The sequence below is a fragment of the Nyctereutes procyonoides genome, unplaced genomic scaffold (assembly GCF_905146905.1).
Source record: "Nyctereutes procyonoides isolate TBG_1078 unplaced genomic scaffold, NYPRO_anot_genome, whole genome shotgun sequence".
Classification (NCBI taxonomy): Eukaryota; Metazoa; Chordata; class Mammalia; order Carnivora; family Canidae; genus Nyctereutes; species Nyctereutes procyonoides.
The window spans coordinates 15,308,199-15,322,898 of NW_026575147.1; the positions used below are offsets into that span (position 1 = coordinate 15,308,199).

At 35.8% G+C, this 14,700-nt stretch overlaps 1 protein-coding gene across 2 annotated transcripts in view; it reads right to left on the bottom strand.

The window, feature by feature from the left end:
* GDAP2 (ganglioside induced differentiation associated protein 2) overlaps nucleotides 1-14,700 on the bottom strand; it is an 80,234-nt gene that overhangs the window by 60,230 nt on the left and 5,304 nt on the right. For both annotated transcript variants that reach the window (XM_055312126.1, XM_055312127.1), the window contains exons 2-3: nucleotides 11,397-11,637; nucleotides 10,171-10,310 (exon numbers count right to left, since the gene is read on the bottom strand). In XM_055312126.1, coding sequence (XP_055168101.1) covers nucleotides 10,171-10,310; nucleotides 11,397-11,572 — 316 coding nt within the window. In that variant the 5' untranslated portion in view covers nucleotides 11,573-11,637. The remainder of the gene's footprint in view (nucleotides 1-10,170; nucleotides 10,311-11,396; nucleotides 11,638-14,700) is intronic.

Here is a 14,700-nt window from a genome sequence, read left to right on the forward strand (position 1 = left end):
CTCTGAAACCAAAAATACATTACATGTTAATTAATTGAATTTAAATAAATAATTAATTAAAAATAGGAAAAGCAGAGGCAAAGAGAATGGGGGAGAGGACGTGAAGCACATAGTTATCATCAAAACTGTGGAAGTCAAAAGTAAGTGGCCTAGAAATAACTGATTCAGCAAGCAGAGAAACCTAAGTGCTTATAGAAATGGGGTCATGAATACGAAGCCAGCTGGTTGTACTGAAAGGCAGTGCTGGATTCAAGGTAGATTACTTCAATTCAAATCTTGAGTCTACCACTTTCCTGCTGTGCTACCTATGCCTCTCTGTGCCTCAATTTCCTATTTAATGGGAATACTCCTAGTACTTACTTTACAGGTCTAATCTGTGCAAAGTACATACAGGCATTACCTATTATTATTATTATTATTATTATTATTATTATTATACAACACTAGAAAGGCTCAAAAAATGGAGGCCTATGTACTTGTAAAAACTATGCTGTAAAGTGGGACTAAAGAGAGGAGGCTGAGTGGAATTTGCATAAAAACAGTCAAATCTGCAACAACCTTTCCCCAGCCAGCACAGCAAGGTGATAATTTCTTTACCACCTGCTGTGGTGATAAATGTGGAACTGGTTTCTGGACTCCAGAACCCCAGGCATGGCTAAAGAGAGTGGACTGAGTTAAAGTGTTACGCTCAACAGTGATAGTTCTAGCCCTCTGCTCCTAATTGGCTTTTAAATCACAGACATTCACCCTTATACCCCTGAAAGATTCCTTTCCAGGAAATTAAGAGGCCCAAACCAAAGGACTCACAAATTGTGATAACTACGGGAGATTCCCCAACAAAACAACAGGGCTCCTGTTCATCATCTGCTTCTAGGTTCACCAAGCAATAACTCTTGCCCATGAAAACAAAGCTTCCCTTCACCTTCTCAGTTCCCCCCCTCATAAATTCAACTGACACTCAAGGATCACCAAAAAGTGAGCAAAGCCTCTGACCAAAGGGGGTCAAAACAATGTTTAAAAAAGAGAGAATGCAACTCCCAATACCAAAATGACTACTGTCAGAGAGGTAAGAAAAGATATAGTACACCTCTGAAACAGAATCAGAATACTGTAAGAAATATTCAGAGAACAGGAAAAAATGCTTATATAGCTTAGTCAAGTGAAAAACATGATAGCAAGAACAAAAAGTTCAATATATGGGTTAAAGCTAAAGTTGAGGAAATCTCCCAGAAAATAAAAAGCTGGAAAGTAAAAGACATGAAAATTGGAGGACTAAACAAGGATGTGCAAAATCCAAAAGAATTTCTTCAAAGAGAGAACAGAGAATACAGAGGGAGGGAAATTATGAAAGAAAAAAACAAATTTTCCGAAACTGAAAAGGTAAGTTTCTAGACAAAGGATCCCATGGAATACCCAAACCATACCACGGCACTCACTATGAAATTGAGAACACCCAAAATAAGATGAGATCATAAAGTTTCCAGAGGAAAAAAAAAAACAGCAACATACAAAGAATCAGGAATAAGAATAGCATCTGACTTTTCAAGAGCAATAATAAAAATTGGAGCAATGCCATCAAAAACCTGGAAAATGATTACCAACTTAGAATTTCATTTCCAACCAAACTCCCAACTAAGTATGAAGGTAGAAGATCTCAGCAATTTTGCCCTCTCCCTCATTCTCAGAATCTCCTGATAGATTTACTAAAAAATTAAGGAGTACATCATAGAAGAGGAAGGCAAGAGACCTAGAAAATGGAGGGATCCAATCTACTAAGTAGATAAAAGGATTTCCTAGGATGATAACCTTATCAAGAAAAAAAAGAGCTGAAAGATAAACAGAAGTTTTTAACTTTATTGAGAGGTTTATAGCTATATTTACAAGCCCAGCATTGAATCAATAAGTTAATTAATTAGAAAATTAAGTAATCAAATCAACATAGGGGAAAATAGCTGTATGAAAAGAATACTAATCAGTTTTGTAATCAGTGGTGAGTAATATTTATTTAGTCACAATGCCAATACTGAAGGTTGATTTAATAAAAATTGCACAGACCAACTTGGGAAGGTGGTAAAGGGGGAAGAAAATGTATTTTATGTATATGTAAAAGAGGGGAGTGGATGAACAAGAGTTTAATCTTTAATTTCCACAATAAGAAGTCAATAGATAGTGAAAAAAAAATCAATAGAGTAGTTGTAGCATATTATTTGAAAATAGGTAAATAAAACAAGGAACTTAAAGGTTTGAAAGTATATATGCCCCTGGAAAACAGGAATCAAGGCAGGGAAGGGAAACGCAGAGAATTGTTGCTTTCCTTTGTGTACATCTCAACATAAAATTCTTTGACTTTTAAAACTACATATACATTGGTCAATGAAAACCCATGAGCACAAACTGACACTCTAAAGAGAGAAAGGTGGAGAAACCTCATATGACACCATTTGAGGCAGTTATTAAACCAATTCTTTATTTTGAAAAATGGTAATTAAAAGAAGTAAGCATTTACTTTGCCCTCTTACAGAACTCCAGAGTTCTGAGTTTTGGTTAACAGTTACTAAAGGAAAGGTAGGACTCCCAAAACCAGAGTATCCTGAACACTTAAAATTCTTTTTGTTTCTGTAGTCTGTCCTCCGAGATCTTTGGAATGGATTGTGCAACCAAATATACATGTTTGCTTGCTTGCTTTATTTTTCTTACATATATCAGTTCTTTTAAATATTTGTTTTCAATTATAGAAGCAATAAATGTAAAATGTAGAAATTATATGCACAGAAGCTACAAAATAAGTGAAAATTTAACATTTCCACCATACAAAGATCACCAAATGTAATCAGATTTTATACATCTTCCAATATGATACATTAAGTACACAATACAACATCATCTATGGAATGCTTAAGCTAAACCTGATTCCATTAGATACAAACAAGGGATAAAGCAACAAACCAAATGGCACTTCAAGGTAATGAGATAAATCTAGAAGGTGGGCATCTTGGAAAGTATCTTGGGTAGTTCACTCGACAAGTCAGTTCCCAAAGCGAGATGGATGAAAAAAAATTTAAAAGCTACAACAATTAGATGTAATGTGTGACCCATGATTGGATACTGGTTCGAACAAACTAGCCGCAGAGGGCATTTCTGGGTCAACTGGAAATTTAAAATGTGGTTTGGGTATTAGATGAAGTCATTTCTGAAGCCAAAAGGTATAATTCATTTGCCAAAGAAAGACTGCAGAACAGTATGTATACAATTATCTTACTTAAGATAAGGACTGTATACATATAATTATTTTATTCTGGTAACAAAATATTTAAGAATGTATGCATATACCCCCATAAATACATATAGAAAAATCCAGAAGAATATATACTACAATACTAGTACTGGTGATCCTTGTATGATGGAAATGTTAAATTTTCACTTATTTTGTAGCTTCTGTGCATATAATTTCTACAATTTACATTTATTGCTTCTATAATTGAAAACAAATATTTAAAAGAACTGATATATGTAAGAAAAATAAAGCAAGCAAGCAAACATGTATTTGGGCAGTTTACACAATCCGTTCCAAAGATCTCGGAGGACAGATTACAGAAACAAAAAGAATTTTAAGTGTTCAGGATACTCTGGTTTTGGGAGTCCTACCTTTCCTTTAGTGACTGTTAACCAAAACTCAGAACTCTGTGGAGACTAGATTTATGCTAAGTACTACTGCATTGCTTCCCAATCTTCCATTTGTTCTTTCTAGCTCAGATTTCTTCTAATCCAAAGCCCAAATCTTGACATCATTATGAACAGTTAAAACACAGTCCTGAAAGTATTTTTAATTCCTGTAAAACAGATACAAATTTACTGAGTAAGTCCAAGTTCACTCCAGTCATAGCTCTGTCCAAGTTTGTCATCTATCCCTGACTACATCCTCTGCCAAGGAGCACTGCTGCAATGATAACCTGAATATATCTGAGTATTAAAGATTAGTTAGTACTTTTCAAATTCACTTACTTCTCTCTAAATCCCAAAACCCACAGTAAGAAACATTAAAATTGTCTTAATGCTTATACCAAAGAGTCCTATTCATAAAGAGAACAGAGTACTCCCATCCTAGCAAACCTGTGCATCTAAGTACCAAGTGATAGAACATTTAAGCAGCAAAAATATACAGTGATGGGAGAAGAAAGTATTTTTCTCCTCATTTTGCATATGAGATACTTAAGCTTATTATTTATGCTACTTAAGATTTACTTAAGTACTTAAGTACACATATGCTTGCCCAGAAACAAGTAGAGAGGTGAATTATTATTATTAGATGCTATTTCTGACTCTAAAGCTAAACATCGTTATCAATATCACATTCTTTTTTAAGATTTTATTTATTCATGAGACACACACACACGGGGGGGGGGGGGGGCAGAGACATAGGCAGAGGGAGAAGCAGGCTCCATGCAGGGAGCCTGGATGTGGGACTCGATCCCGGGACTCCAGGATCACACTCTGGGCCGAAAGCAGGCACTCAACTGCTGAGCCACCTGGGCATCCTATCAATTTCACATTCTTTACCAAACAACCCTACACAGCTTTAGGCTTGTAAAATTCCTAAATTCAAGACTGGATATAAGACTGAGATACAAACATACATACACACAAACACACTATTTTTTTTTTGGAAGTACAATAGGTACAATAGGCCTAATCTATCCATTCTATTTTTAGGAAGCTCCACTTCCTAGAGAATTCTCTCTAAATGAACTGAAACAAAGTTTTATGTATCTTCCCACCAAGGATCCTAGGAACACAACAAAATTATCTTTCATTCTCTTCAATATGAAACTTTTTCAAGTATTTGAGAAAAATGATGTTTCCCTCAAATCTTCTCTATGCCAGCCCTAGCTCTTTAAACTATAACTTCAAGTAATATGGTTTCCACAGTGTACACCAGGCTAATCATTTTCTTTTAGGTGTAGTGCAGTTTATCATCACTCTTAAAAAGTAGCAACAAAATTAAGATGAATACTGTATATTACAGGTCCTACCACGAGAGAATAAAGGACAGTCATTCTTGACTCTGATGCTGTACTTCTTCCCCTCACCGTCACCAGCTTTACTGAGGCATAATCAACATGTAACACTGCACGTTGTCACAAATGGTAAGATTTCCTTCTTATGGCTGAATAATATCCCATTGTGTGTATGTGTATAAATATATACAGATAGATATATTTGATCTATCAAATCAATAAAAGATAAATCAATAAAGAAAATGTGGTGTATGATCATGGTGTATGATCCTTTTAATGTACTACTGAATTTGGTTTGCTAGTATTTTGTTGAAAATTTTTGCATCTATGTTCATCAGGAATATAGGACTGTAGTTTTCCTGCAGTGTCTTTACCTAGCTTTGGTATCAGGGTAATGCTAGTTTCATAAAATGAGTTCAGAAGTGTTCTTTTCGATTTTGGGGAAGAGTTTGAGGAAAATGGTTATTCTTTTAAATGTATGATAGAATTCACCAGGAAGCCACCAAGTCTTAGGCTTATCTTTGTTGGGAAGTTTTTGATTACTGATTCAACTTCCTTTTGGTCTGTTTAGATTTTCTGTTTCTTCACGATTTAGTCCTGGCAGTCTGTAGGTTTCTAGGAATTTATCCATTTCTTCTAGGTTACCCAATATGTTGGCTTATAATTGTTCATAGCAGTCTCCCACGATCCTTTGTATTTCGATGGTTCAGTTGTAATAATATCACCTCATTCATTTATAATTTTGAGTGCTTTTTCTTGGTTAGTCTAGCTAGCTAAAGGTCTGTCAATTTTGTTTTTCAAAATGAGCTCCTTTGTCATTGATTTTTTTTCCAAATTCCTTCTAGTTTCTATTTCTTTTATTTCCACTCCAGACTTTATTATTTCCTCCCCTCTGCTAATTCGGGGCTTAGACTATTCTTCATTTTCTATGTCCTGAGGTTTAAAGTAGGATGTTTATTTTAGATCTTTCTCTTAATATGTGGGAATTTACTGCTATGGGTTTCTCTCTTAGGACTATTTTTAATATATACCATAAATTTTGGTATGTTGTATTTTCATTTGTTTCGATATACTTTCTGATTTCCCTTTTGATTTTTTCTTGCCTGACTGATTGCTCAGGAATGTATTAATTTCTATGTACTTATGAATTTTTAGGTTTTCCTCCTATTACTGATTTCTAGTTTCACACCATTGTGGTCAAAGATACTTGATATGATTTCAATCTTCTTAAATTTAATAGGGCTTGATACATGGCCCAATATATAATCTGTCCTGGAGAATGTTCTGTGCATGCTTGAGAAAGATGTATTTGGTGCTGTTGGATGGAATGTTCTATATATGTCTATTAGGTCCATTTGGTCTATAATATAATTCAGGCCCTCTGTTTCCTTATTAATTTTGTCTAGATGATCTATTCAGTGTTGAAAGTGGTATTCTGTGGTCCCCAACTATTACTGTATTGCTATCTGTTCCTCCATTTAGGTCTATTAATATTTGCCTTAAATATTTAGGTGCTTCAGTATTGGGTATGTATATATTTATAACTGTTACAGCCCTTTGGTGAACTGACCACTTTATCACCATGTAGTGACCTTCTCTATCTCCTGTGACCAATTTTGACTGAAAGTCTGTTTTATCTAGCATAAATAGAGCCACTCCTGTTCTCTTTTGGTTTCCATTTGCATAAAATAGCTTTTACCATCCCTTTACTTTCAGCTTGTGTGTGTCATTAAAGCTAAAGTGAATCTCCTGTAGACACTATATTGTTGGATAATTTTTTTTTTTTTTTTTAAATCCATCAACTGGGCAGCCCTGGTGGCTCAGCGGGTTTAGCGCTGCCTCCAGCCCGGGGCGTGATCCCAGAGACTCACGAGTCCCACGTCAGGCTCCCTGCATGAAGCCTGCTTCTATGCCTGTGTCTCTGCCTCTCTCTGTGTGTGCCTCTATAAATAAATAAAAAATGTTAAAAAAAATAGCCAAGAGCTTTAAAAAAAAAAATTAAAAAAAAAATCCATCAACTACTCTGTGTCTTTTGATTGGAGAATTTAGTCCTTTTATGCTTAAAGTAATTAATGCTAGGTAAGGAATTACTATTGCCCCTTTGTTAACTGTTTCCTGTTTTTTTTTTTTTTTAATTTCCTTTGTTCTCTTATTGTCTTCCTTTGTGCTTTATTCTTACTGGTATGCTTTAATCCCTTTATATTTTATATATCTATTATAGTTTTTTTCTTGGATACAATGGATACTATGAAGCTTACATAAAACATCTTATAGACATAAGAGTCTATTTTAAGCTAATAACAAGTTACCCTTCTCTATGATGTTATATTTCTAGTGACATAATCTGATACTGTTAGTGTTTTCAGTAGAAATGAGACCAGTTATCACCGCTGAGTCTAGTTAGCCAAAATCCCAGAGAATTTTTAGTTATTCATCTACTACTTAAAGGATGCTTCCACCATTCTTGGTATAGGACAGATGAAGACCAATAAGACATACAATCCCGGTCCTCATGGAGGGCAAAATTTAATGGAAACACTGTCATCATGTAAACAGTTTATGAAATTACAAATGTGGTAAAAGCCCCAAAGAGAAATACTACAGGCTAGGGGCATATATCATGAGGAGACTGGGCACTAAAGTAAATCAAACAGTGCTTTGGGGAAAAGATAAGCAAAGACTTAACAATAAGAGTTAAAAACTAAGAGAAAGAGCAAAGTACTTCCAAAATTGAAAAGGAACTAAATGACAAGGCAATTAAAGAAGATCAGTTTGTTTCAAGTATGGTAAGGATGGGAAAGGGGACATGGAAGAAGCCTGGAGGCAAGCAACTGAAATCTTGCAAGTCCTTGGGGTCCAGTTTAAGGAGTCTGCATTTTCTGTGTAATGGGAGGCCACTAAGTGTGGTTCAAAGCAGAGAAACAATAAGAAGGGATTTACAATTTAAAAAGCAAATGCTTACTGTATATGGAAGATATATTTAGGTAAAGAAGAATGAATGTAGGTAGATCAGCTGAAAGGGAAGCTAGGGCTATAGTCCACAGGGGAGATGATGGCAGGATAGGCTAGACTAGAGGTTGTGGTGATAAAGAGATTCAAGATCTATTTATGGCTTGATGACAGACTTTATGCGGGGGATAATGAGTAGTGTTAACCCTAAAGTTTTTTGCCTGAAAAATGGAGTAAATGATAAGGACATTTTACTGATAGCAAATAATTTCTTGTATAATAAGGGATATCAAACTGGGCTTCCCCAACCTGAATTTGGATAATTAAGGTTTTAAGCTTATTCCAAGACTTTTGCATTCATCCCTGTAAATGTTTTCATTTTTTGGCTCATACTTCCAGTCAGTTCAGAATATTTAAAATTTTTTGGTCTAATATCCAAAATCTCCTATTAACTCCTCTCAGCTTCTATCACCTACAAATTTTGGAAGTCACACTTTGTAACACTTATGAAGTTGTTACTGAAGATGCAAAAAGGGGACAGGATTAAGTATCTTTTTTTTTTTTTTTTAAATTTATTTATGATAGTCACAGAGAGAGAGAGGCAGAGACACAGGCAGAGGGAGAAGCAGGCTCCATGCACCGGAAGCCCGACATGGGATTCGATCCCGGGTCTCCAGGATCGCGCCCTGGGCCAAGGGCAGGCGCTAAACCGCTGTGCCACCCAGGGATCCCCAGGATTAAGTATCCAGCCCTCGGTGCATCACAAATAATCTCTCTTCAGGTTGTCAACAACTCATTAAACAACTGAGGCCTGTAGCTAACACCAGTAATAACATTAAACACTTAGAACGTGCCTAGCACTTAATGTTCATTTTTAAATTTGATTTTCATGATACTGTTTCCATCCCCAAATACTCACTAATCTCTTGTTATGTGTCAGAAACTGAGGCAGGGACTATTATCATGCCCACTTTAGAGAGAAGGAAACTCAGGCCCAGACATGAAGTAATTGGTTTTACATTACACAGGGAAGAGCAGAGTTTTAACATGAACTCCTGCTCTGAGACTTTCAAACACATAATGTTAAATACTGAAGTTTCATTTGTATGCTTGTATTAAATTTTATTACTTCCTTTTTTCTTATAAGTCCAGCTCTAAGATGTGAGAATACACACACACACATACATACACACAGGCCATAAGGAATTTTTCCAGACCAGCTTCTCTATTACTTTCATCAAAGAACTTCTCAGTATTATCTCTACAACATTTTCTAGTTTCTACATGTTCTTCATAGTATCACATTTTTAGTTTAATTAAGGGCTTTTTTCCTCCTTCTGCTATCATAGTCAGAGTTCAGTTTCTTGATCAGATAATATAATTCTTCTCTCTCTATCCTCTCTTTCATGGGGTCAGCAATATTATGCATTCCTGTTCAAATTCTAATACCCCTATTAGGTTAGAAAACAGTTTTCATGGTTAAATGATAGAGGTCAAAGAAATCAAGATTTTATACAGCTGAGATTTCTTGTTTACATTTTAAGAAACACTGCTGTATTTCATAAATACTTTTTATAAAATGGGATAATTGAATTTCACAATATTCTATTTGGGCTCAAATAACAGTAACCTGGTTTACTAAGTTGGTAATTTAAGAAAATGAATGCAAATAAAATAAACAAGATTCTGAACTACTAGAACTCTATCTGTCCCCATTTCCAATGAAATATTCTCAGAAGAATGTTTTGGTTAAGAAAAAAGGGGCAGTGCAAAATTAAACAAGAATATATTTTGCTCTTACAATGCATTTCGGATAAGTCAGCTTCCAAAGTGCAACATTTGCTTTCCACAAGGTATGTAAAAAAGTTCTCTATCAATATCAAATTATGATAAAATTTTTCAGTTTAGAGAAGATAGTTGTTTTGCAAGGTTTATTAGTGCAAGAAAAATATATGGCCAAGAAAGCACTACCAAAGATTTAAGTGGCTACAGTGACTGTCATTTTCAAATTCAAGAACATGACAGAGTTTTACTGAGAGTAGTTTCAGTGTTCCATTTCTAACACAACGTGGGATTTTCAAAAACTGTTTTTATGTAGTCTAAACAACAACAAAACAGCTACATCTACTCAGTATTCTCACTAAATGCAAAACATGCTTCTTCAAATACCAAAAATAAAAGCAACACTATACCTAAGAGATCTCACCCTTAAGTTTCTGGAGATCCTCCTTCAAATCAGGCCCCGCAAGCATGAAGATACTCTCTGACACCGGGTTCTTATCTGTAAGATTTTCATTGCTTGTATTCACAATGGCTGTACAGTTCAGTAATGCCACATCTCCTTTCCTGAGGAAATGATAAACAAAAAACAACCGTGGGGAAGAGAGGTAGGTAACAAAGCTAACTGCTAATTCTTTCAAGACATTCTATCCTCACTCCCTTCATAACGTTGGTTTTGGTAGCTCACAAGCTTAAGCAATAGCAGAAAAGCAATTCTGAACTCAGGGAGACAAATCTTCAATGCAAATGCTACAACCCTGAAACCCACAGAACCCTCATAATATGCCTTTGTTTTTTCTGAATTTCTTTTTCACTGTAATGAATGCTTCTACATGCTAAAGTGGCTGGTTTCAAGAGTATACCACAGCAGCATTATTTATGATAGCTAAAAATGGAATAATCCAAAGGTCTATCAGTCAGTGAACTGATAAACTGATAAATGTGATAGGTATATCCATACAATGGATTATTTGGCCATAGAAAGGAATGTAGTACTGATTCATACTACAACATGGGTGAACCTTCAAAATGTTATACTAAGTCACAATTGATTTCATTTACATGAAATGTCCAGCAGATACAAATCTATACACAGAGGATAAGTGGTTGGCTACAGCTGTGAGATGGGGTAAATGAGGAATGACTCTTAATGGGTATAGGACTTTGGGGTGATGAAAATGTTCTAAAATTGACTGTGGTGATGGTTATAAAACTTTGTGAATATGTGAAAAACCACTTATTGACTCTGGGAAATGCAAACAAATCTATAGTGAAGAAAGATCAATATTTGCTTGAGAATGTGGAGTTGGGTAGGTAGGAGGCAAGAAGGATTACCAAGCGACACAAAAAAAATACTTTTGAGAGTGATAAAAATATTAACTATCTTGATTGTGGTGATCAAAGTGAGATAGCAGGTTCATGGATACATACAAGTCAAAATTCACCCAACTGTAACATTTTAAAAATGTGGAGTTTATTGTATGCCAATTATACCTCAATAAAACTCTAAGTATACGCAAAACAATAATTCAACAATGCTAGGCCTTACCGAAAAAAAAAAAAAGTTTAGAAGAAACGAGGAAAAATTTAGAAGGAATTATTATGAGTACTATTGTAACATTATAACATGATATAATTTAATCAAAGAATTACCAAAGAACCACTTTCCCATTGATATCCTTATTGTAAAGAAAAGGTGATCTAATAGTGTTTTCCTGAAATGTCTCAGCTGCACTATCAGAAGTATTTAATTCATCTTCCCACGAGTCGCCCCAGCTTGATAGTGTATCCACATCCACAAACTGGGAAGGTGCACCCAAGGGATCCATGGAATGGGAACTTCAGCTTCTTTCCCCAAATTCCTCAGCAATTCAATATTAACTGGAGACTTTAGCTTAAAAGAAAAGAAAGAACTGTTTTATTAGAGAAGTACAGATACTACTTTACTTCTATTAGATAAAAAAAAATCTCTACTGTGAAATGCTCTAATAGGACATTGTATGATTAGTCGCTTAAAATATTCCATGAAAACCAATATACAACAAAGAATTGCTATAATTTCTCTAAACCAGGAAGAAAGGGGAATTATTTAAGCACAAATTCTTTTCAGAGAATCATAGCCATTAAAATAATCACATGGCCCACCAGTTCTGCTTTCCAGAAACACAGGTCAATTCAGTCAACATTCACTGAATATTTGCTATTGGGGGAAGGGGGGAGTGTTAGGTGCTGCAAGAGATATAAAAATAAGTAATATGCACAATTTGAAGAGTTCAGTCAAAAAAAGTAAAAGTTCAGTCAAACTGATAATATGGAGGTAAGATCCTAATGACAACTGAGTAAGACAAAATGAGAAGCAGGGAGGTTCCTGCAATCAAGAAGTAAAGAGGTAAGAAAAGTCTGAACTTAATAGAGCAGATGGAGAAGGCAGCATGGATTTGAGAGGCAAAATACCAAGGAAGAATTAACAGAACTGGACAATTTATAAGGTATGGCATGAGACACAAATGTGGTAGGATGTTGGCTGTACAGAAATATAGAAATTAGAAGAGGGTGATAGGAAGACACACAGTATCAAGTATTACAATGAGAAGTAAGGATATTTAATTTGCCAAGAAGTCAGACAGCTGTTTCAGCAAAATGTAGATTCATTCATTTAACAAATCTTTATAAGCATTCATTGTGTAATAGGTACTGTTCTAGGCACTGGATATATACTGGTGAATAAGACAGCGCAAGTCCACACACTTACTGAGCTTATGCTTCCTGGAGAAGAGATGATAAATGATAACTAAGCAAGCAAGCAGGTATCCAACAGAATGGAAGCAGTAATATGATGAGAAGAAAAGGTGGTATCTGAGTAGAGAGCTAAATAAATGGATATGGGCATGGGAAGCCCTGCAGAGTATTTCAGAAAGAGGACATACTAAGAGAAAAGACCCAAAGGTAAGGAAGGAGCTGGAGGGAGCTGGAAGGGCAAGGAGACTGCTCTGGATAGAACAGAATAAGCTAGGTAATGAGTAGTAGGTGATGAGGCTGGAGTGAGAGGGAAAGGCTGGATGATGCAGTGTGTAAGCCATGATAAGTAGGTTCAGTCTTACTGTAAATATGGGCAGGAAGTTGTTAGAGGATCTTGATAGAGGGAATGACTTAATATAAATAACCCTTGATCAGATTAGCTGCAGTGAAATGGAGTGGGGGCGAGAGTAAAACAAGAGACCAGCAGAAAATGGCTGCAGTGATCTAAGTGAGACAGTGACAAGAGATGGTTGGATTTGGAACGTATTTTGAAAGGTAGAGTCTTAGAGTCAACAAGATGTGCTAAATGAATATGAAGGGTAAAGGAAAATAACAGAATCAAAGGTAACTCTTAGATTTTTTTCCTTGAGTAACTATATAGATGCTAATGCTATTTACAGGGAAGGGGGGAGGCTGGAGTAGGTTGTGCGGTGGGAATGACAAGGTCATTTTTCCTCATGTTTTTTACACGTGTAAATTTTGAGATGCCCCTCATTTGGCCAAGCACTGATGTAAGACACACAATTAGCTACATGAGGCTAGAGCTCAGAGGAGAGGTTGGGCTACAGACATAAATTTGGAAGACTCAGACTGTGGGTGGCATTTAAGGCTGTAGGAACTGGACATGATTACCAACAGACACAATACGAATGGAGAAAAGAGATCAGAGGACTGAGTCCTAAGGTAAAACGTACAGGCTGCAAAGAGGACAAGTCAAAAAATGAAATAAAGGGGATTGATAAGACAGGAAGAACACCATGAAAGTATGGCACCCTAAAAGCCAAGTGATGGAAGTATTCTGAGGAGAGCTTAAGGATCAGCTAAGGTAAATGCTACTGAAATGCTGAGTAACAGGACTGGGAATTGATTATTGGGTTTTGTAAGGTGGAGGTCTCTGGTAACACTAAGCAGACCGACAATCTGGGAACAAAAGGTAGCATGTGAACCTCTTGATAGGTTTTTCTGTGTGATCCTAATGTTTGTTGTTAGAGGCCAGGAGAACAAACATGCCTTCTTACATCTAATTCCTTGGTGTTTCTTGCTGAGAAATGCGAGAAACTAAGTGCAATGAACCGTGGATCAGGCACGATCTGCTAATTCCTGAACCAGCACCGTGGAGTAGGAAATGTGATAATCTATTTAACAATTTCTGAAAGGTCTTATAGCTTACACTATGATAAACCTGTATAAGAGGATTATTATTCGATACAAAATTTGCCTTTGCAGTGGCCACTTGACACCAGGAGCCACTTAGCATGCCCCTTTGGATCTTGAGCAGAGAAGCAAGGCTTGGGGCAGGAGGGGGTTGGGAGCTGATACTGAGTGCCTGCAGCATCTACTCTGTCTTCACTATTCAGAACTTGTAACTAAAATATTTAAAGAAACTGATTTTAAATGCAAATTAAAGGGCAAATGTTCTCAAAAAAAAAAAAAAATTGCCTTTGAAATTATTTTGAAATAAAGAAACTAATGTTTAGAAGTTGGAGTTTGGGCCAACTGATTGGCCTTTGAAATTGGAGGCAACCACGAGATCTGCTGTATTCAAACCTGAGCTGGACAAGCTGAATAGAGGACAAAGAGAGACTACACGCATTTTCCATGGCTGAACTGCCTGAAGCTCAACAGAATGACACTCTGCAGAAATTCACACTTTAAAAAATTATTCACAGATTTTTGGGGACTAGGACCCATGCGAAAACTTAAGTATAATATAAAAAAATTCCGTTACACATAAAAGTCAGTTTTCATTTTGCAAACTCTAGTGTTAACTTTCAGGACAAAATTACTTCTTTAAAATAACTTTTCTTTCTAAGAGCATTACAGAACATTTAAGAAAAAAAAGTTGAGAGGAAAAACCAAATTTTTTTGAGTTCCTAACTTTTCCTATGATAGGTAAAATTGTAACAAATGTACAAGTTTTAATCTGGCTTCTTTAGCG